The sequence below is a fragment of the Hemicordylus capensis genome, chromosome 3 (genome assembly GCF_027244095.1).
Source record: "Hemicordylus capensis ecotype Gifberg chromosome 3, rHemCap1.1.pri, whole genome shotgun sequence".
In the NCBI taxonomy this organism is placed as follows: Eukaryota; Metazoa; Chordata; class Lepidosauria; order Squamata; family Cordylidae; genus Hemicordylus; species Hemicordylus capensis.
In genome coordinates, this window is record NC_069659.1 from 152,144,450 (window position 1) to 152,167,958 (window position 23,509).

A 23,509-nucleotide genomic window follows, 5' to 3' on the forward strand; every position below is an offset into this window, starting at 1 on the left:
AAAAGACGGGAGAGACATTGACAAAGAAACTAGGGACATAACATCGCAGTCAAAGCCTGAGCCGCGGAAAAACAAGTTCATTGGGACTTGCTCCCCGGTGAGCGCACAGGCGGCCACTGGCCTTGGGATCGCCCAGTAATATGCTGACGAGAGAGACCTTTCCAAAGGGCGGGCCACCCAGGTGTGTGGCAAACGGTGTGTTAAAACCGTCGTCCTGGGATCCGCCCAGAGCCAGCCCCGCCTCAGAATCTTTGCTCTGTCATTTCTCTTCCCGTCCACTTGCTCGCCGGAGGCGGCCTGGAGGAGGAAGAGGAGGAGGCGGCGGCGGCGCGGGGAGGGAGGGAGGGAGGGAGGGAGGAGCGGAGGCTCTCCGAGTGAGGAAGAAAGGAAAGAAGAAGGCAGAGGAAGGAGCGACTGAGGCGGTTGCGAGGAAGAAGGCAGCGAGAGACCACCGAGCTGAGGGAGGGCGGCGGGGAGGCCACCAGGCCGGAGTCGGCGGCTGTTGTTGTTGTTGTTGCTGCCGCCGCCGAGATGGAGCATCACCATCACCAGCCGGCCAGTCGGTACCAAGTGGTGAGTGCGAACGGAGCCCCTCGGCGGGGCAGCGGGACGGGGGACGGCAGGCAGGGCGCAGCGCAGGCCCCGAGTTGCCGAGGCCTCCCTGCCGCCGAGTTGACGAAGGGCAAGGAGGAGAAGGGAGGGCGCCCCGACGGTGTCTCCCAGCCTCCCCTCGGTGGCATTGGCGCGACTCGGGCCTTCCACGGGAATGGAGGCCTGGGTGCAGATGGAAAGCGCCGGTGTTTTATGTAACAATGGACCTACGAAGGCGAGGAGGAGGAGTGGTGTCGGGCTGCTGGCCTAACGTGTCCTACTCGCTGTGATAATCCTGTCCTCAGATCGCTAGAGGCGAGCGATCTACTGCTTTCGTCTAAGTAATATCTCTCTCTGTACTACTAGTCTTCATGGAATAGTCTTCCTGGAGGTGCACTACCGTCATGTAAAACGCTGTGGCTCTGAAATTAGGGACATGTTTCTATATAGTGGAGCATTTATATTTTGTAATGAGGGATATTCCAACGTTGTGATGGTGTTTTTATTTGGATCACTTTACTGCGAATGATCGTGGTGGTTTTTAGAAGCCACCTAAAGAGCAGCTTGAAGTTTTTTGTTTTTTTAAAAGTCATTAATTTTTAAATAGAATTCTCTTAAAAGGCTTTTGGCAACTTGTACTTTGGACATGGTTATTATATTACTCATTTTTTAAAAAATATATTTTCTTCTTCTACCGGATCCATAGATGTATGTGTCTCCGGAAATATGGCTGGTCATAAAACATTTTGAGGAGGACTTCAGCACACACATCTGAATTGCTATGTATCAAAAAATGCCTAAGACAGATCCTTCATAAAATTTCTCCCAACCCACTGTTTTCTGTACAGAAAGAGTAAATCTCATGTGTTCTCAAACATTTCTTTTCGCTCCTAGTGAAGCTCTCCTGTGAGCACATAATAGCATTTGCTTGTGCTGGGAATCTGTAGGTTCTTGATTCAGCTAAGGGCAGCTGTAGTTACATCACAGGTGCCTCTAAGGACTGGATGCTTACATAGCTTAAGGAAATAACCATAGAGCACTTAGCTTGATCCTTGCTTGCTTGCTTGCTTGCTTACTCAAGTGACTGACATTTTTGATATTGAGTAATGCTTAAAATGAACTCATCACCCTCACTGCTGCTGCGTGTTTGTGTGTGTGTTTGGTGAGTGAGAAGGAAGGGGGTTGACTTATTAACACACACACCCCATGGAACTTTACCATATTTTTAACTGGACACGAGTTTAGTTATAAAAAATGGAGAAAAGGAATCTGGCTTGCAGTCAACACTTCGGGCAATGCAGAAAGAGAGTGTGATAATTTCCCCATGCCCGTGACGTGTGTCATATTTCCTTTCTGTGTGCTTATCTCTGGAACAAAGTTCAGTGAAGACAGATTGCTGAAGTGATTATGCTGCATTCCTCTAAATTGCATTCCTCATGTATAGTATATCAAATAGAAGACTTTGATATACTGTAGATTCATGGGAGGGTGAGTATATTGTATCTCGGGGTGTGTATAGGTGTATATAGTTGGGGTGAGTCCACTGTGGATCTGTTCTTATTCCTTTTCAGCCAGATGTACAATCTGTTTCAGAAGATCCAGTTCAGGAGCAACTGATTTTTTTCCTGTTTTCAGGAGAAGTTGGCTGTACAGAGTGCTGATTGGTCTCTGTGATAATAATTAAGCCATTTGCCACACACCCACCCCTATCTACCTACTTACCTCTTGGCCTGGAGCAATACTCTTAAAATACATTGTCTTAAAAACTTTAAAATACATTGTCTTAAAAAGGCACTGCATAAAAGTTTAATGAGACATGTCAAACACTGGGGGTGGGGTATGTGTGTGAAGGATAGACAAGTTGTCTGGGGTTTAATGGGAGTTTGTATTAAGACTTACAGAGTTTTCAACAAGCATTGGATTAAAAATAGGTATATGTGTCCTGCACCACTTTGAACAGTTCCTCCATTGATAGAGGGTAATAAACATGCACAAGATGCTCTCATATGAAACAAAACAACTTTGAAATATACACAGAGGGCTTCTGGTGGAAGGAGAGGGTGTCAAAAATTGTTGCTTCCCTATTGCACCAGTGCAGTTAGTTGAGAAATTCTGTTAAGACTGCGCTCTCACTGTACCACTACATCCTTGCTCTATTTGTCAGTCACTGCTTATATATTTGCCACATTCTGCTTTTTTATCCATGAAGGGCTTCCTTTAAAATACCCCACCCCACTTAAAGAAGATACTGGACAGATCATGAAATGGAAAGTAAATGCCCTTGTTCTTTGATAGATTAATTATATATAATATATAAAACTTAAGTTGAAGACAGACTCAGCCATTTTTTAAAGATCAGATAGTTACAAAGAATAACGTGAGTAAAAAATCACTCAGATGTATTGGTGGATGATACCTGTGGTGAGTTGGCAGTTCCAGGTCCCCAGTATCAAGGACATGGACTGTGGTGCTGTATAATGACTGACAGGTTGCCCGCAGTTCGTTCTTTCAAAGGAAGCAACCTTTCACAAGAGGGTAAACATTCTGTATTAGAGATAATAAATTTCCATTAAGTTCAGACTTCATGTTAAACTTGGTTATTTAAAATATATATAGTTGATAAATTGATTTCAAGTTTTAAAAATTGGACTGATTTGATTCTGTGTTTTAAAAATAAGTTTGTATACTCTATTGGTACCCTGTTTCCCCGAAAGTAAGACCTACCCCGAAAGTAAGACCTAGCAGTAATTTCTGATGTACGGCTAATTGCCCTAGTGCATTTTTTTGGGCTAAAATTAATATAAGCCACTGTCTTATTTTCGGGGAAACACGGTACATACAGTGAGAGAACCTAGGGTAGTTGATAAGGGGGTAGGAGATATTACATCTATATAATTCAACAATCCCCTTATTCAGAATTTATAACTACTTAAATGTGTCTGTCTGAAGGTTAGTATCTAGACTTTAGAATTATTGTGATTTTTTTGCACTGGGGAGGTATGTGGCTAAAGGCAATAAGTAGTTGTTTGGGAAGTCTCTACTGGGTCACTGGAAAGTACTGTAGTTCTCGAACAGCATACATTCTCAAGGTGTCGTTTGGAAATAGCTAGTATATTTTTGCCCTAATCCTCAACGTGCTTTTCTTGGAACTAAGTTGTGATGCATTTACAAAAGCTTGCTGCTCCATAAGTGTACTAACGTTCTGATCTTACAGATTAGATTAAATTGCAGTGGTGCAATTAGTGTTTGATGCTGTGTCTTGCTGCCTAAGAAATCCTGATCCCTCCCCTTGCTGTCACTTACATTGTTCAAAACATTGTGCCAGCCTCCATGGCTATATTGGGCCAGAATATCTATTTAGTGCCTGAAAAGGAAGTATTCTCATGTTCTCTCCCCTTACCAGAACAAACCAGGTGTTCTATATTGAAGAGGGGAAAAGTGCAGTTGTCTAGCTTCTGAGAACCACTGCTTGAGTGCTCTGTCCATATGTTATCCTGTTAAGTCATATAATCATATTTCTACTGCCTGACAATTTATTAGCTGGATTTTCACCCACCTACTTGAGCATTGTAATACCCCTAAAGCAGTGGTGCACAACTGCTATTACAAGAATTTATATACTGCTTTTCTACTCAAATGTCCCAGTGGGCTGGAACTAACCATGACTTGGTGTGCAGGGGCCGAGGTCCATTTTCAGCACATTAATTACATTAAAATTATTAAAAATATTAATGCAAGTGAGGGAGCAGAGGGTTGGGGGTGGGAGAAGGTGAGGGGAAAGAGGGCAGGGGTTTCAGGTGGCTAGCTGCATTGAGCTATTGCTTCTCGTGAGCAGGACAGGCCAGGCCCAGAGCTCTTCTTGGCTCCTGCTGTTGCTGCAGAATATTCTTACCTGCAGGCTAGCAAAAAGGCTCCACGGGCTGGATCTGGCCCCTGGGTCTTAGGTTGTACAGGCCTGCATTAAAGAATGGAGCAAGCAAAGGGACTGTAGTAAATCTGACGTGTAGCTGAGTGATGCGTTAGTGCAATGATGGCTTGTGGTTCTTAGGACTTTGATGGGGGAATAATAATAATAACTAGTGGGCCCGGGCACAGAGCATCTGTGCCTCTAGTGCGGCCGGGCCCACCACCGCCTGCACTGCGGCCGGGCCTGCCGCCTTACCTCTGCGGCCGGGCCCGGGGGTGCCGCCGCCGCTGCCGGGCCCGGGGGTGCCGCCGCCGCCCCTCCGCGGCCGGGCCCGGCCAGGCCCGCCGCCGCGCCTCCGCAGCCGGGCTCACCTGGCTCTCCGGCCATGGCCGCTGCCGCCATTCTCCTGGGTGCGCCAGGACCAATCAGGCGCCCCAGCAGCCCAGCCAATCAGCTGGGCTGCCGGGACGCATTTCTCCTGGGCACACCCAGGAGAAATATATATATAGATAATAATAATAATTATTATTATTATACATTTATATCCCGCTCTTCCTCCAAGGAGCCCAGAGCGGTGTACTACATACTTCAGTTTCTCTCTACATACAATCCTGTGAAGTAGGTTAGGCTGAGAGAGAAGTGACTGGCCCAGAGTCACCCAGCTAGTTTCATGGCTGAATGGGGATTTGAACTTGGGTCTCCTCGGTCCTAGTCCAGCACTCTAACCACTACACCACACTGGCTCTCCTTAGGCAGGGCAGATGATGGATGGAGCCACAGGTAGTGAGAGACGGAGCCAATTGTGGGCAGCTGCAGAAGAGGAGGACTAGGCGGGTGCCTTAGCAATAACTGGCAAAGTGCTGATTTGTAGCTGTGGAATCAAAATACAGAGAAATACAAAATCGGAGAAATCAAAACAGATTCAGAGAAATATGGAAAGCCTCAGTTGCTTTATAGTGCTTAACAGAGCTACAGTAGTGTTTAGATTTGTCTGTAACACAGCAGGATCAAAACACAAGCGCCCCCACACATGAAAAGAATTGTGCAAGTCACAAGTAAGCACAGACCAGCTACAAAAGGCTGCTTCTGTGGAGACATTCTGAAGTCACCAGGGCAGCTCTGTCTGCCTGATTATTTCAAAAATAAATACTAATAATAAATAAATAACAAGAAGAATTTTGAGTCAGAGTGGTACAGTGGTTAGTGTGCTGGACTAGACTGGGGAAATTGAGATTCAAATCCCCATTCAGCCATGAAACTCACTGGGTGACTCTGGGACAGTCACCTTTCAGCATAACCTTCCTCATAGGGCTGTTGAGAGGATAAATGCCACCATGTGCACCACTCTGGGTTTCTTGGAGGATGCACAGGTTATACATGTCAAAGTAAATAAATCTATATAAGCCACAGGTAAAGCAGAGACCAGCTACAAAAGTGGAGAACAAACGCATTCTAAAGTTACAAGGGCAGCTCTGCCTGCCTATTTCAAAAATGCATACATAAATGGAAAAATCACAAGGTTTTCAATGATGTTTGCTGCAGTGATGAACCATCTCTAGTATCTTAGAGAATATCATGGGAAGCAGAAATGCACGATGACAGCCTCTCCATGCCTGCTGAACAGCTGAGTGCCTCTCTGCCAGCCTTGGGTGCCCACCACTTAGCCTGAGTGTCCATCCTAGTAAGCAACAAATGTTTTCTCCCTTGAAGTAGGAGGTCACGGCTTACACAGGGTTATCTTCCACTCATTTGCTCCCGATAGACAGGAAGTCTCAGGTCTTTCAGGTGTCACAGGTCCGTCCCCTTCTCCCAGCATGCTCAGGTGTGTTCCCTCAGTTCCTTCCGGTCTATGCTCCTGATCAGACATACACCTGGGCTCCTGCCCAACTCTATCTTCTAGATACATCTGTCTTTGGTGAGTCTTTTCTCCTTTCTTGTCCCTGGGGATGGACCTTTTGCAGGCTGGGGACACCCTAGCTGGTTCCTTGTCCGAGAGCATGGTGGGGGGCGGGGAGAGAAGTAAAGCGGCTAAGAAAAAGACCGCTAAGTGGCATCGCCATCATTCACCTGACCCACATAGCAAAGGGAAAAGAAAGAAGCCCCCTCAACAAAAAGGGGACAAGGGAAAGCAAGACACCTCATCCCCTGCTCTGAGGCAAAGCGAAAGGATTCTCATCCAGGCTGTCTGCAGCGATTCTCTGCAGCAGCCCAGGAATCCTGGGACGCACATGGCCGGCGGGCAGGCAGTAGGGAGCGAAGCTCCGCTCCTCCTGGCTCCCCCTGATTCCGCCCACTCTGGAGATGGGGGCGCATGTGGCCAGCGGATCTCCTGGAGAAGGCGTGGACCTAGTAACTCCAGATCCTCCGACCTTGCCCCTCTCAAGGGAGGCAGTTGCCTGGCCGTGTGGGCTCTTGGCTGGTGGGGACACCGCTCCCCCCGCGGGCTCAGCTCCTGCCGCGGTGGCGGCTGCAGCAATGACTGGAGATCAGACTCTGGCTCAGCCCTTTGGCACCGCAGCAACTCACTCCTCCCTGACCCTCGGCAGTGGGCCGATCAGCTGGCCGGTGGGGAGCAGCTACTCAGAAGCGCATCTGGAGCACAACGCACTGTTTTCTGCCCCAGCCCTCAGCTCTGCGCCGGGGACCAGTGATGGGGCAACGCGCGCCTGGCCTAACACGGAGGGGGGCATAACTCACCCCACTCCAACCAGCGGCCCTGTGGGGGCCTCGGTTCAGGAAGCCGTGAGTCCTGTAAACCCGCCACCTCTCCCCACAAGCGCGATGCTGCCAAGGCCGCAGGCGGATCCCCCCCCCCCGCGGGCCAGAACACAGGCAATGGGCATGGCACCAATGGGGATGGTTCCAGGTGCCACCGGGGGGCTGGCAACCTCCCCACAAGCAATGTAACCAGAGGGTTGGGCGAAGCCTCGGAGCCTCTCACCCACGCAAACCTCTCACATGCGCATGCCAGGCTGGGTGAAGCCGCTGCGCCTCTCACCCATGCCTCTACTGTCCTAGCGCCTGACAGAATGGGCGAAGCCTCGGGGCCCCTCTCCCTCTCCCTCTCCCTGGGAGGCCTGGGGCACAACAGAACCCACGAGGAGACAAGGCAAGAGTTGGCATGGCGCCTTCTCAATGACTGTTTGGACACACTGCCTTGCTTGGCGGCCGAGGAGCAGGCGGCCAGGCTGCACCCACAAAGGGAGACGCCAGAGACCATAGATGGCAACCCATGCGCTGTACTCAGAATGGAGGCCACTGGGCGAATGCATCAGCATGCAGACACCACCCTGGATCGTCCATGGAAAAGATTCAAGGTGTAAGAAAAACAACTTGGATGTTTCCCTAGAAAAGCCATATTAAGACAAGTCTTGCTTTATATGACATCCTTAAAAATAAAGGGGTTGGCAAATGTGTGTGTCAAGGTACATTTGGCAGCTATTTCTTCAGAACACAGGGAATGGGATTGTGCAACAGTATTATCCCACCCAGTTTGTGAGAAGTTCTTAAAGGGACTATACAACTTGTATCCACTAATTTTAAAAAATTGGAATAATGTAGTTTATCGCTAGTATTGTCACCACTAACAGAGTACCCATTTGGACCGTTGAAAGATGCATCTTTGTAATTGAAAACTTTGAAAACAGTATTCTTAATTGCAATTACTACTGCAAGGTGTGTGAGTGAACTGACTGTGCTGAGAGCAGACAGGCCATACACTCTGTTTTATCCACATAAAGTAGTAATGCACATGGATCTACAATTCCAACCTAAAGTACTAATGGAATACCATTTAAATGAAGATATAATGCTATCTACCTTCTTTCAAAACCGAAAAATGCCTTTAGAAGTGGCTCTGCATTCCTTGGATGTAAGGCGCACATTGCTGTATTATCTGGAAGTCACAAGACATTAGAGAAACAGATAGATTATTTATTGCATACAAAGGAAAAGCCAAAATGCAGCCAATATCAAGACAAAGGCTTGGCCGATGGTTAGTATAACTGATTGTGTAGGCATATAAGCAACAAGGAAAGGATCTCCCATGTAACATTCGGGCTCATTCCACAAGGGTTTATGCATCTTCTGCAGCTCATCTGTCAGGAATATCAGTGGCTGATATCTGTAAAGCTACTACATGGTCATTTTAGCAACCAAACATAAAGCATTACACCATTAACCTATGATTGACAAAGGAAGCAAGCTTTGGGACAAGGGTACTGCCATAGCTTCAGGGGCTACTGTGCCCACCACCATTTGGGAAGCTGGCTAATCACCCATTCATTATGAATGCAACAGATCCTGTAACTGATGATCTGGTAGTGATCCGTTGTATTCATAAGACCCACACTAACCTCCCCGCAACAGTAGCTTAAAACAAACATACTTACCTTACGGAGACACTAAAAGATTGTCAACAGATGGCAGTCTGCAAGAAACTTAAGTTAGAGGACACCCCAACTGCCGAAAATAACAGAAGCATGGAGCATGTGCAGGGCAGAGGGGGCATCATGAGGAGCTAGGTTCCTGTACAGGCACATAATCCATTCATTATGAATTGAAAGTTACAGGTTTTTTGTTCATAAATGCAATACTTAAAAACAAAACAGGATAAACTCTCGTGAACTGCATCAACCAGGCACTGCTATGGATTTATCAACTGCTTTCTTAAGACTTCTGCACAGTTAGAAGAATCTCAAGTGAGTGATTTTATTTATTTGTTGTATTTCTATACTGCTTTTCATTAAAATAATCCCAAAACAGGGTGAATATAAGCAGTTGGAAATGTATATTTTGCCTTTTGCAGGTTTGGCACTTAAAAGTTGATGCTGATATAACTGAAGGGGATGGAATTCACTAATAATTTAAGGAACTGAAAACAAAAATGACTTCAAAAGCATCCTCCAAGGGGGAAAATATTTATTATACAATTTAAATAAATGGAGAAAAGTTGTTCCAGAGCAGATGCCACATTATAGAGTGAGGCTAACCCAAAAGGACTTAAGTCGGTGATAAAGTATCCACATCTACAGTTCAAAGTTGTTCTCCCCCCCCCCCCCGTTTTGCCTTGAATGTTCCTGAACTCTGTTGTTAAAAAGAAATTGTAGGTACTTAGAATTCCAAGAGTCTCAGCACCTCTTTAACAATTTCAGTATTTCACTTCCTGTGACAGAATCAAAAAAATGTAAAAGAAATTCTGTCATAGTATATGAGTTTTACTAACTATACTAAGGTAAACTTTTCTTATCCTAACACGTATTTAGGAGTTTCTGATAATGTTTGTTTTTAATTTTGTTCTGGATTATACAGGAGCTAGTTAACAAAGTGGTACTAGTCTTCTCTGTCTATCAGCAAAACTATCTGAGGAACCTGCCACTGTGTTCGCTGGCCTATCTTTTGAGTGTAGGTAACACTTTTTGGCTAGGTGTGGTTATTCTGCATGGATACACTTTCACAGAAACGCACAGTTTTTTGGCCTAAATTGTGAAAGGAGCATTAGCTTCCCGCACTGCACCCCCTATGTGTCACACTATATCTAGAAATTAGAAGTACTTCTGCATTCCTAATCTCTTCTGTATTCTTGTTATCATATTACACTTCCAGGTGATATCATTTCATTGTTGTATCCTATCTTCTTTTACCCTTTCCTTCTCCTTTACTAGGCAACTCAATCCCAGCCATATTTTTAATAGCAAAGAACTCTTTATTTAGATTTAATGGTCTCACCTTCTCATTTGTCTGTTTATTTGTTCTTAAAACAATTTGCACAACACTGATATATCTTATTGATTGTTAGCCTTAATCGACTTCAGTAATCTCAGCAGGGAATTGAGATTTGAGACATACTTCACTTGCCCGTGGCAAGGAGTTAACTGCATTGTTGCCTTTGTCACATTGGTTGAACTAGATGGTTTCTGAGTTCTGTTTTGACTATAGGTCGGTGCTGAAATACTATGAGTATTTATGTACCACTTTTCAAAGTTCTTAAAGTAGTTTACCTACAAAGAATAGTAAATAAGCAGCATGTCTATTTTCTGTGAAAGAGCAACTACAAGATTCAGCACTCGTGAGCCTCTTGTTCTAGAGTAGTTTGTCACCCCTTGTGTAGTTTCCCTCGTAATTAAACATGTGCAATACATGAACATAGGCAATCATATATCATCACCAGGTCCTGCAGTGATTATTTGCATTCCTCTCCTCAATCTACATCTGCCCTGTAGTGTGAAAGAGAGCAGGAGATGCAACACAATCTACTTGGTGAGCATGAGCACAGACATTAAAAAAGTACTAGACTTACAATCAACCAAACAATCTTTATTACAGTCATAGGCCAGCATAAAGTATAAGGGTGATTACATGTTAAAAGTGAGAATAGATAAAAAGTGATTACATATAAAACTGTACATATTAATACTAAAAGGACTAAAAATAGTAGATAATACACCGAAAGCATGAGGGCCTAAAGCCTGAGAAATAGTAAAAGTCATAAAAATGCCTGAAAGTCATAAAAAGGGATGGGGGCGTTATAATGCATGTAAAAAGGTTAAAAGACATGAGAAGACATGTATTATTACTCAGGCATATAAAAGCCTGTGTAATAAAACTGGAAAACAGCCAGATTAAAGGTTATAAGGAACAGTTAAAAAGGTAGGCACGTTAGCATTGTAGGGTCAGATTAAGCCTAATGGGAATCACTGCCTATCATCTGCTGACAAATGCTTATCGCAGCCGCACAGCACCTGGTGACACTGTATGTGATGGAAGGCTTAAAGTCAGAGAGTATCAAGGAGCTGTAGAATTGGCTTGGACGACCTGGATACTTGCTTAGCAGTGGAAGGATGAGGGAGGCATGACTGTTCTCTCCAGTAGAGGAGAACATGCTCAGTAGTTTGGATCTGCCCTAGGCCACGGGGCATAGTCACTCTGCAAATGGGGTCCTTCTATAATAGCCTTCTAGCACTGCTGAAGGGAGGCCTTGACCGCGAGCTAAAGTGAATGCCCTTCTGTGCTTTGGAACCTGCAGTTTGGTGAGGTATTCTGCTAGAGAAGCAGAATATCTAAGCCCATCACTGACATGACATTTTGGGACCCTGCTGAGATCGGTTTGGCACTCAATGTCTATAATGTGCTACTTGATGGTTGCTTTTGCCTGGTCATAGTCCATGCTGAGCAAAGTCAAGGGGGAAAGGGTCAGGTAGCTTTTTTTGTTTTAACTGTCCAAATCCAGCTAGATTGGTAATCATCGTGTAGGATTGTGGGGGCAAGACCACATGAGCAAAAGAATAGTCTGAGCCAATAACAGAAGATGGCCATCCACACCCTATCCTCCAGCTTGCTTGATCAGGCCTGTCTTCAGGCGCAATGGCATTGGAGACACATCTCGATCCTTGGACACTGCCCACAGGAATTTAGATTGTATGAGTTCCAGAGGTAAAATGTTGGGGAAGGGGCCCATTTGAGCACCATAGAGGAGCTGAGCTAGTGACTAGGCTGTGAACAGTTCAAGAGCTATGAGCACATAATGGCCTCCTCTTGTCTGCAGGAATTTGAGAAGGGCATAGGAGCTTCTCTGGGCATTTAAAGCCACGTGTTCCCCATGAGCTTTACTAGAGCCGCCAGAATGAAAAACTACTCCCAAGTATTTGAAGTTTGCAACTTGCTCGATTCTATGCCCTTCAATCCACCAAGAGTGAATTTTGGGCCTCCTGGCGAAGGCCATAATTTTAGTTTTGTGATAGTTGATTTCCAGTGAGTTCTCCCTGCAGTGCAGCATCAGGGCCCTCAGTGCTCTTCTAAGGCCAGTGGGAGTCCTTGAGAGGATGGCTGCATCACCCACATATAACAAGATGGCAATGTGTTTCCTAGCGAGCTTTGGAGGGTGGAAATCTGGGTTGCTGAACTGGCCCACCATGGAGTTAATGTAGAAGTTGAAGAAGAGTGGGGCCAAAATGCATCCTTGTTTGATACCCTTCTGAGTTGTAACAGCTCTTGTGAGGTGGCCTTGGGGGCTACATCTCACCTTGAGTGATGTGACTATATGCAGGGTGTGAAGAAGATATAGCAGGCACCGGTCAATAGAGGAGGCTTCCAGCTTCTCCCATAGTTTGACATGTGAGATGGAATTGAATGCTGCCTTGAAATCAATGAAGGCGGCATGAAGAGAGGGCACCCTGCAGGAGGAGTATTTCCCAATGAGGTGCTATAGAACTAGGCACTGATCTATAGTGGAGCACCCTTCCCTGAAGCCCGCTTGTTCCTCAGCAAGAAGATATTCCTGTTCCCAGCCAATCCCTAAGTTTCCTGTACAGGTATCTTGCATAAAGTTTACTAGTGGTATTGAGCAAACTGATGGGTCTGTAATTGGCAGGGTCATCCTTCTTGCCCTTTTTAAATATAGGAACATGGATCGCTATCCACCAGTCCTTGGGAATTTGGCCATTCATGTCAATATAAGTGAAGAGCGATGCTAGGATAGGGGCCCAACATTCTAGATTATTTTTAACGGCCCCAGGTGGAATAAGGCCCTCCCCTAGAGCCTTCCCTGGTCTTAATTGGGCAAACTAGACTGTGGATCTCTGAAGTTGACACTGAAGCCCGGGGAGACGCAGGGTCTTTGTATAGGTCATGAAAGTATTTCTCCCAGATCCCTGGGTGAATGTGACAATCCAAGTAGTTTGGACCATAGCTGGGAGAGTGCTTTGTAAGATGCCCAAACATGGCAGTATCTTTGTATCTAACAGCCTGAATGAGACCCATTCAGGCATCTTTCGTAGCATCCCTTTTCTCACGAACCAGCAGAGGTTTGTACTGTCTTTTCTAGTGAAGGAGATTCCATGCGGCCAACAGTCCAGAACTAGATTTATAGACTTGATAGGTAGTGGCAAGGGCTTTTTTTGGTGTTAACTAAGTCCTTCTCACACCACTGCTTGGAGGCCTGCTGACACTGTACATGTGGTTCACAGTTCTTACAAGAGAGGAGCTGCTGTAATTCCTGGACTAGGGCATTGTAGGACTCCAAAGGCGCACAAGTAGGGTCATTAGTAGTGATGCTTGAATACACTGCAGGTGGTCAGAGTCAGGTAACCCACTTAGCGCTTGATCCAGAGACCATTTAGCATGGCAATATGCTCCTACCGCCAAGGATATGGGGGGGGATTATAATGGTTTCCGTGTGGGACTGATGAATGAAAGGCTTTAAAAGGAGCAACATTGGGAGATGATCACTGTCAAATTTGGGGGTAACCTCAAATCTTTCCACCAGAGAAAACAGGTTCCCTGAGGTGATAAAGTAATGGATCAGGCTCATTCTGGAGCCGGCTAGATAGGTGAACTCAGCAGGATGGTCATTTTCAAATGAGCCGTTCAAAATGAAGAGGTTAAGTCTGGTGGTCATTAGGCAGAGACCCGCATAATTTGACCTTTGGTCCTTTGAAAGGTGGGTAAGAGGGAACCTGTCTGCCTCAGGTCTGGGTGGATAAGTCCTCTGTTGAGTGTATAAAGTGCGGTCATCAGGACCCAGCCTAGTGCTTAAATCGCCACCCATCACCGCATATGCATTAAGAATGGAGAGGAGGAGGTCTGCTGTGTAGTTTTCAAGTTCAGCCCCATTGTGGAGGGAGAGAAATATTAAATATCAACAGTTTGCAGTGGCTGAGTTGAATCAAAACTGCCACAGCATTTTGCTTGAGTGATGGAAGCAGTTTCGAGGATGCTCATAGAGACGTAGCCACAAGCACACCCAGGCCGCCTTTGCATCTGCCATGGCCTGCCCCAGGTACAGCTCCAACTGTATATGAGTGAAATCCATTGAGTAATAACTCCCCGGTTGTCCAGAATTCATGGATCAGAATAATATCGTGGCAAGTGAGATAGTCTTTGAAAGAGGGGTCTGTGACAGGAATCGCACCCAGCAACCTTCCACGATAAAAGGCCGACTCTACACTGGTCTACTTGGTGTCTTTGTGTAGAGCTGTAAAGTAGAGGCTGTCTGAGGGGATCCTGCCATGTCAACGGATCTGCACAGGATTGATGTGGCAAGTATAAGTCCTGAAGGGAGATAGCAGATGGAGCACTTAAAAGTTCCTGGGTACCCATCTCTATGGATGTTGGTCCTCCCTAGCAAGGAATCTCTGCAGGATGAGTTTAGGTCCCTATGACCACCCTCAAGCACTCAAGCTATCTGGAGAGGTTAGCGTGGTAAAGGTGTCGGAGAGGAGGCTACTGTCAAGGAGAGTTCTTGGACCCATGCCTTGTATATTGGTGTCCTCTCCAGTTACAGAGAGGGCCCGGATCAATGGGGGCAATGCAGGGGCCCCTACCTCTGTCAGTCAGCCTACTTCCAGAGATGTATGCACCTGTTGTTGCTTCTGAGGTGATGACTCAAATAGGGTCAAACCGAGCTGGGGGAGCGACAGACTCTCTGGGACATACAAGGTAGACTGTAGCTCATCAAGTTGTGGAGATGATGGCGGGGAGGGGGGCATGGAGACCCTCCCCTAAAGTGGCTGTCACATATAGGCTGCCTGAGACCTGCAGCACAGTGACCTTGACAGAATGTGGGTCACTGGCAAATAGTATTCCAGGGTACAGTTCTTGCAAGGCAGTGGTCTCTGGAAAAGGTCCTTTGCCTGCTTCATGACTTGGGAGGATTGCAGGTGTGAGAGAAGGTTCTTGGAAGCTGTTTAGGGGCTTGGGCACCTGCGGGGGCAAGACTGCTATATGAGGGGACGATTTCATGTTACCTGTGATGGAAGGTGTCTGCAGGACCAACCCACAAGATCTAGCAGGCCTGTCAGTCTACTTGATGATGGGCTTGTTGGTGGGAAGGGCCCTGCATCATCTGTTTCACTACTACTTTCAGAACTTGAACATAGGTCTGCCGAATATTCCGACAATTTTCTTTTACTCTGATTGTGAGTAGCAGAAGTGTGGTGTGATTTTGGGGTTGAGTAGCTGGAATGGTTTGAGAATGCTTTTGAGAGTTGAATATCCATGTCGGAGACTGAATCTGTAAGTGTGACATTTCCCCATGTCCTGATTGCGAAGTTAAAGCCAACAGGGGTTTAGTATTGTTTTTTGCTTTAAGCAATTGATTTTTTAGATTTAGTTCATTCTGAATGGCTTTATGCAGTTGGGATTCCCCAGTCAGATTGGTGGTAGCTTGCTTGGCTTTGCTACAGCTAGGAGATTTATTGTCCTTGAAGCTAATGAGTTTAATGGTAGGTCTATTGATCTCTTGACCAGAGATAAGATCTCTAATTAAGGGGTCTGCAAAAAGATGAATAAGTTCGTAGCCATAAAAAAGCAAGCAGGCTGGCATGTCATTTTTGTCACCAGTGCTGCATTTTGAAAAGTTAGAAATTGCCTTTTGAAGTGTAAATGAGCAGGCAGAAAGAAGTACAAGATTAAGCCAATGTTTTCTGATTGTGTGTTTGAAAAGTAGGACAGAGAGTGAGTAATCTCCTTGTGGTTTGTCCATCTATGACAAGCACTATGAGGAATTCCTAGGGGACACTGACTGTTTTGAAGCACATAGCGAAAGTTTGTTTGGCTATTATTTTCAAAGAAGCCTAGTGACATCTTATGTGAAGAAGTGGAGACAGAAGTGAAGGGAGGGGCTGGTCGGGGATTATTGACAACATGCTCAGATGAGTTTTTAACCCCTTGATGTTCCTGGGCTATAAATTGGTCAAAAGCCTGCCTCAGACTGTCCAGTTTTTCAGTGATTATGTTTATCCATCCAAGAATGGCTATCAGGGATTCTGCTGAGATAATGCAAATGTGTCTGAGTTGCTGAGTGATTAAATCAGATGAGGGGCAGGATGCATGGCTGGAAAGTGTTGCGTCACTATCTCTCCGATCTGAGGAGCTACTAAGAGCAGTCCTCTGAGACAGCTTGGGTGCACTTTGTTTACTAGCTGGCTTGCATGAAAAAGTCTCCTTGCCTGAGGGGGATGGGTCCTCCTTGCCCAGAGCCGTAAATCTATTCTTGGTACTCGCAGCATATGCATCTCCCACTGTCGCCTTTGATAAGGGGAGGAACCAGTCGATCTTAATTTGTTTCTTCTTTCCAGTATCGTTGCATGGACTCTTACTGGCAGGGCTGTTACAAGATCTTTTCTTCCCCCTGGGCGGGGAGGCAAGCCCCTGGAAGGCATACTCAGGAGAGGGGGGAAGCCCAGGTTGGGGCAGGAGATCCTCTGAGTCAAGCTGTTAACCGGTCACCAGCTTGGTTCCGCCTCACTAGACTTACAGCTCTTTTGTGACTTCCTGGTTGCTTTGAAGCTGTAATTTACTGTCATGTAAAAAGTGACAGCTGCTCATAGGATACAATGCAGAAATCTAGACATTACAAAGGACCCATGTGTTCTGAATTACTCCTGGGTTTTTTATGTTTTCGAAGGGAGAATAGCCTCTCTGCCTCCACCATCCTAATAGCTCTTGATACAACTTGAAACTTGTTTTGCAACTGTTATGCTCCAGCCCAATTAAATCTGATTAAAACCTCCTGCACTCCATGTTAATCTACAAACTTAAACTTTTTTCTGTAATTCTTGTTTCCCTAATCCCACTCCTTTTTATAACTGAAAACGTAGTCTGAAGAAGAATTTTGGAGAACTTGAAATCTTACTCATGACTGTGGGGTGTTGGTGGGGTGTGTGTGCGGCAGTATTAGTCCTAATAAAGGTATTACTCATGGTGATTTTGGATAACTGTGGTGTGGCAGCATTGTATTGTGCTATCGTCTTCCCCTGCCAAGAAAAAAGTTGGAGCAAAGGTATGGGGAGAAAACCATGTTGCATGGTTGCAGGGCTAAGAGAAAATAAGCATATTTCCAAGCTTCTGTATGAAATATTTAATGAAACTTGCTTCTATAAGATCTGTTGATGGCCATATATTTAAATGGCTTTATTTATTACATTTCTGTACTGCTCTATCCACCCAAAGGCTCTGGGTGGGGTTAAAATGGAGTTAGACAAATCCATGGAGGATAGGTGATAGCCATGACAATTAAATGATCAGTTTAGCTCTAAGTTCAGATTCAATATTGCTTGGAATATCAGTTGTTAATTGTAAAGGTGGGGTAAATGGGAGGACTGTTGCTTCACAGCCTGCTGTGGGCTTCACAGAAGCACCCGGCTGGTTATTGCTGGAAACAGGATGCTGGGCTAGCTTAACCCTTGGTCTAATCCAGGGATTCTGAACGTTGGGTCCCCAGATGTTCTTGGACTTGAACTCCCATAATCCCCAACCAAAGGCTACTGAGGATAGGGATTATGGGAATTGAAGTCTTATTTTATCTGGGGACCCAATGTTAAGAATCCCTGGTCTAATCCAGCAAGCCTATTTTTATGTAATCCAATGTTGTTGTTTTCATATTTAAGTTGAGAAAAGACTGAGCTGAGTGTAATTCTTTTTAAACACCAATCTGGTCCACTGTTTATGTTTTCATATTGTGGGTGGCTGAGTGGCAAAGATGAAAGGTGGAAAATTCTCTGTGGGGAAAATTCCCAAACTTGATTTTTCTGGTGAGATTTTTTTCTAAAATTTTATTGGCCGATCTCCAGACTAGCATTATGCACGTGCAGCAGGGCCAGTTCCAGATGACTGCTGTGCTGTCATTAGGAGAAGGGTGAGTTTTGCCAGTCATTCCTTTCATCTCAAGTCCACTGTATCCTATATCATAAAAGGCTAAAGTGTGCGGCCGTGCTGCCCGTGTCTTTTGGGGCCGTTCTGGGCATGCGCAGAGCACATGCCCAGATCAGCCCAAAAAGATACAGCCGCCCAGACACGGGTGGCCATGTTGGCCCGAACAGCCCATGCAAGTGCTGCCGAGGCCGCCCGATTCCTCCTTCCCCGCCAAAAAAGATATGGCCGCCCAGGCACGGGTGGCCATGCTGGAAAGAGCGGCAGAGAAAGAACGGGCAGAGGAGAAGGCAGAGACGGCAGCGTGGAGAACGGCTGGGAGAGGCGGCTGCAAGGGGACCGGGAGGGCAGCGGGAGCAACGGAAAACAGCCGCCAAGACTTAGAGAGCGGCGGGCGCAGAACAGACAACTGAGAAGCCAGAGACGGCAGCAGGGGGATCGGGAGGGCAGAGACGGCCACGAGGGGACCAGAAAAACAAAAAAGCAAAAAATACAAACAGCAGCGGCAGAGAGATCAAAAAGAGGAGACAAGAAGCGGCGGAAACAAAAAAAGCTAAAAATTCAAGCAGCAGCATTGGAGAGATTTAAAAGAGGAGACGAGACCGAGGAACACAAAATGGCGGCCATAGCGGGTCAGAGATAGAGAGCAGCAACGAGACCGGACCCGACCCGGCGGGCAGAAAAGCGGCAGAAGAAGGGACCAGCCCTGACAAAGGAAACACCAGCTTAGAAAAAAGAGCCCAGAAGAATTAAAGTAAAACGGTGCCTTGAACAGTCGCTTGCACTACCAGACGTTTGCAGTAAGCACAATACCCCCTGCCCGCCAAAACACCCATAAGACAACAGCAACAACCCCCCCCCCGCAAGCCCAAATCCATACCATAAGACTGAGGAGAATGTCCCAGATCAAACCAGCACCAGCAAATTCAGTCTGACGGGAGGAGGGAGTGTCCAAAAGAACTCTATCCCCTTACCTCTCAACTGAGGCTTTTGTGGAACAGTCTGATAGAATCAAAGAAAAATGGTGCCTTGAGCACACAAAAAAACCCCAGACGTTTGCACTAAGCACAAAACCCCCCGCCCGGCCAAACACCCGTAAGACAACACAAACACAATTAATTAAAATTAAAGCACCCAGAGGAGCAGCAACCCCCCCCAAGCCCAAATCCATACCATAAATAAGTACATCCCCCTCTATCAGTCTCGAGCGGACCCGACCCGGCGGGGAGAAAAGCAGCAGGAAAAGGGACCAGCCCTGACAAAGGAAACACCAGCTAAGAAAAAACAGCCCAAAAGACTTAAAGAAAAACGGTACCTTGAACACAGAAGAAAGGAGTTAAAGTCCAACAATAGTTGGAGGACTGAAGTTGCGTAGGATATCTGTTTTTAAGGGAACCTTGGATTAGATGACCCATCGGTCGCATGCATTAGTCTGCTGCTTAATGGTGCTCTTGCCTGCTTTGCCACATTTACCCCTTATGCAGCACTAATGATTGTTTCAGTAGAAAAGCCAAAGACCCTCTCACTGATCCTGTGCAGCTAGGCAGGCAGATTTCTCAACTCGGTCTGACTCATATCACTCAGGGAAGCATTCCTCTGTCCCAGTTGCTCACGACAGAAAAGAAGGAGTGAGGGAGGGAGACAGGACAATAGAGAGATGAAAAGAAAGAAAGAAAGAAAGAAGGACAGAAAAGAGAGAGAAAGGGAAAGAAAAGAGAAAGAGAAACAAGGAGGGAGAAGGGCAAATAGGAAAGAGAGAAGTGAAGAAAGAAGAAAGAGTGAGGGAGAAGGACAAAAAAATGACAGAAGGGAGGGAGGAGCCGCCAGCCCCAAAGAGCGCGCCCGTTAAAGAAAGAATAGAGGAAAAGAGAAAGAAAACAGAAAGAAAGAAGTGAGAAAAGGTGGAAGAAAGGAAGGAAAAGAGAGTGAGGGAGAGGGAGAGAGAGGAAAGGAAGGAAAGGAAAAAGAGGGAAAGGGAGAGAAAAAGAAGGAAAGAAAGAGAGAAAGAAAAAAAAGGAGGGCAAGAGAAAAGGAGAAGGAATAAAGGACAACAAAATAAAAAAAATAAGGTACTAGTGCCCGTTATTTAAACGGGCTTAAAAATACTAGTGTTACCATATGTCCCTAAAAGTTGCATGACCCTCAGAGACTTAATTTGGTGATGCACAGTGGAAGTCAGAGGAAAGAAAAATGGTGAAAATTGCCCCATATGCTACTCAAGTGACAGTGCAGCAGTAGTCTGGAACTCACACTGCTGTATATGAGCAATGCTAGTCTGGGTGCTCAGCATTGTTTCATAAAATTAGTAACAATGAATGGATGTCAGTACAATCTTAGGCAATCTATAATTTCAAAGTTGTAATTAATGTTTTTCAGGATATTATACCTATGTTTTACTGATTTATTGAGTATTCCAGTAAAAATCCTTTCCACATAAAGCTTTGAATTTGATTTATTTTGGTATAACAGTTAAATCCCTGAAGCATCTTTATTGATTCTCACCCCCACCTCCATCAGTTTATTCAGTTGAACTACTTGGTGGTGGTGGTATTATTATTATTTACATTTTGTATCTCATATCTCGCTCTTCCTTCAAGGAGCCCAGAGCGGTATACTACATACTTAAGTTTCTCCTCACAACAACACTGTGAAGTAGGTTAGGCTGAGAGAGAAGTGACAGGCCCAGAGTCAGTACTTGAAAAATGTTTGAGATACAGTCTGGGAAATTAATATGGTGGAGATATTTTTTCTTTTTTAATTGTAGGTCAAATAACATGCCAAATTGGATCTATTGAGGACATCAAGAAAATGTGTATACTAGGGTCGGCCTTTTTGAGGAAAATTAATGCAAATTTTATGCAAATACATGGGGAATTGCATGGGAAAACTTTTTTGAAATATTTCCAGTTTGAAATTTTCCAGAAAACTCACATCTAAGTGGGTTATACACAATACTATGGATGATCTTGAAATTTCAGATGGAAGTTGAACTTGATAGTGGTTTACAACAACTCTCCACCAAGCAGGGGTGTCACAAGGTTGGAGTGGGCCCAGAGACAAGATTTTAAAAGCGCCCCCCCCCCCGAAACTAAGCTCATGAAGTAAAGAAATCTTAAATGTGGCTGAATAGTGGTAACAAAAAGCATAGTAAAGTGTGTGTGTGTGTGTGTGTGTGTGCGTGTGCATATACAACCTATGTGCCACAATAGAACATAATCCTAAATTATTTTTTAAAAGGTTTTGTAAATTTTGGACGATGCAAGTCATTTAATGGTACTAGAGAAAGACATGCTGTTCTGGTACCTCCAGGTCTTAACACTCACATCAGTTTTGGAGGATGAATACAACTGAAGGAAGCCCTGGCAGGTTCGTGGCTGGGGGAGTCCGTCATGTGACTTGTCTCTGGGGGGCCTCCCAAGGCAGTGGACCCCCAGACAACTGTCTCCCCTTGCCCTATTATAGTTACGCCCCTGCCACTAAGCTTTAAGAACTGTCATCTATTCTGTCTTTATTAACTAAATGCAACATCAGAGGTATAGGTCTCCGTTTCAGTACTACACAATTGTTAAGAAGAAGACAGGTGATAGAACAATGTTATAACAGGATGTACAGATATTTCATTTCATTTCATTCATTCCATTTCTATACCACCCTTCCAAAAATGGCTCAGGGCAGTTTACACAGAGAAATAATAAATAAGATGGATCCCTGTCCCCAAAGGACTCACAATCTAAAAAGAAACACAATTTAGACACCAGCAACAGTCACTGGAAGTACTGTGCTGGGGGTGGATAGGGTCAGTTACTCTCCCCCTGCTAAATAAAGAGAATCGCCATGTTAAAAGGTGCCTCTTTGCCAAGTTAGCAGGGGTTCTTATGAACAATAGCACAATATTTCTCATGAACAATAGCCATATGTCTAAATCATGTGATGTTTTCACACATTCATGTTGAAAACAGGCAGTATACAAAAGATGTTCCATTAAAAACATACTTGCAGGTTAAAGTAGATGTACATCTATATACATTGCTACCTCAGTCACCGCTTCAGACCCACCCACCCCCCGCCGCCAGCCCAACACTGGCACCAGTTGAATGTAATCCCATTGTATCCATTTTCTTCTGTTCAGATATCTGCTTTTAGTACTGTAAAATGTAGATCCCAAATAAAACAGAAAACTAGGTGTAAGGCTATCCTTCCTATCACTGACACCATAGACTGATGGATTAAGTGCTGTCAAGTTGGTGTTGACTCTTAGTGACCTTATAGATAGATTTTCTCCAGGATGATCTGTCCTCAGCTTGGCCTTTTAAGGTCTCTCAGTGGTACATTCATTGCTGTTGTAATAGAGTCTTTCCACCTTGACGCAGGTCGTTCCCTTCTCCTATTTCCTTCAACTTTTCCCAGCGTTATGGACTTCTCAAGGGAGCTGGGTCTTTGCATAATGTGTTTGAAGTATAATAGTTTGAGCCTGGTCATTTGTGCCTCAAGTGAAAATTCTGGATTGATTTGTCCTATGAACCATTTGTTTGTTTTCCTGGCTATTCATGGTATCCTCAAACGTCTTCTCCAGCATCGAAGTTCAAAAGCATCCGTACTTTTTCTGTCTTGCTTCTTCAAAGTACAGCTTTTGCATTCATAGAGTGTCACAGGAGAAACCATTGTCCGAACTGTTCTGATCTTTGTAAGTATATAGATACATAATGGCATCTAAATATCCTTTCCAAGGCCTTCATTGCAACCCTACCAAGTGTTAGTCTGTGGCGTATTTCTTAACTGCTGGATCCTTTACTGTTTATGGTCGATCCTAAAAGGCAGAAGCTATCCACCACTTCAATGTCTTCATTATTAGTTCTGAGGCTGGTTGCAGTACCCATTGTCATTAATTTAGTCTTTACATTTAGTCGTAATCCCATTTTTTTCACTGTGCTTCTTGAGTTTTATTACTAGAGCTTGCAGATCATCTACATTCTCAGCTATTAGAGTGGTGTCATCAGCATAGCACAGGTTATTGATGTTTCTTCCTCCAACTTTAAAACCATGCTCATTTTCTTCCAATCCAGCTTCTATCAGTATCAGTTTAGCATATAAATTGAATAAATAAGGAGAAAGTAGACAGCTTTGTCTTACTCAAGCCGTGTCTTACCTTTGCCGATCTGGAACCAGTCTGTTTCACCATGTTCCATCTAGACTATGGCTTCCTGTCCTGTGTATAGGTTTCTCATGAGAGCATTGAGATGTTCTGAGATGCCCATTTTCCTAAGGATTTTCCACAATTTGACATGGACGCAGTCAAAGGCTTTTCTGTAGTCAATAAAGCACATATTGACTTCTTTCTGGTATTCTTTGGCTTTCTCAATTATC

General features: G+C 45.1%; 1 protein-coding gene across 2 annotated transcripts in view; it reads left to right on the top strand.

Annotated features, from left to right (window-relative positions):
• The first annotated feature begins 272 nt into the window (after positions 1–272).
• The window catches only part of NDFIP2 (Nedd4 family interacting protein 2), a 71,971-nt gene continuing 48,734 nt past the window's right edge, over positions 273–23,509 (top strand). Inside the window, exon 1 of one of the 2 annotated variants that reach the window (XM_053306017.1) lies at positions 273–573. In XM_053306017.1, coding sequence (XP_053161992.1) covers positions 532–573 — 42 coding nt within the window. In that variant the 5' untranslated portion in view covers positions 273–531. The remainder of the gene's footprint in view (positions 574–23,509) is intronic. The other variant, XM_053306019.1, reaches the window with a different exon arrangement.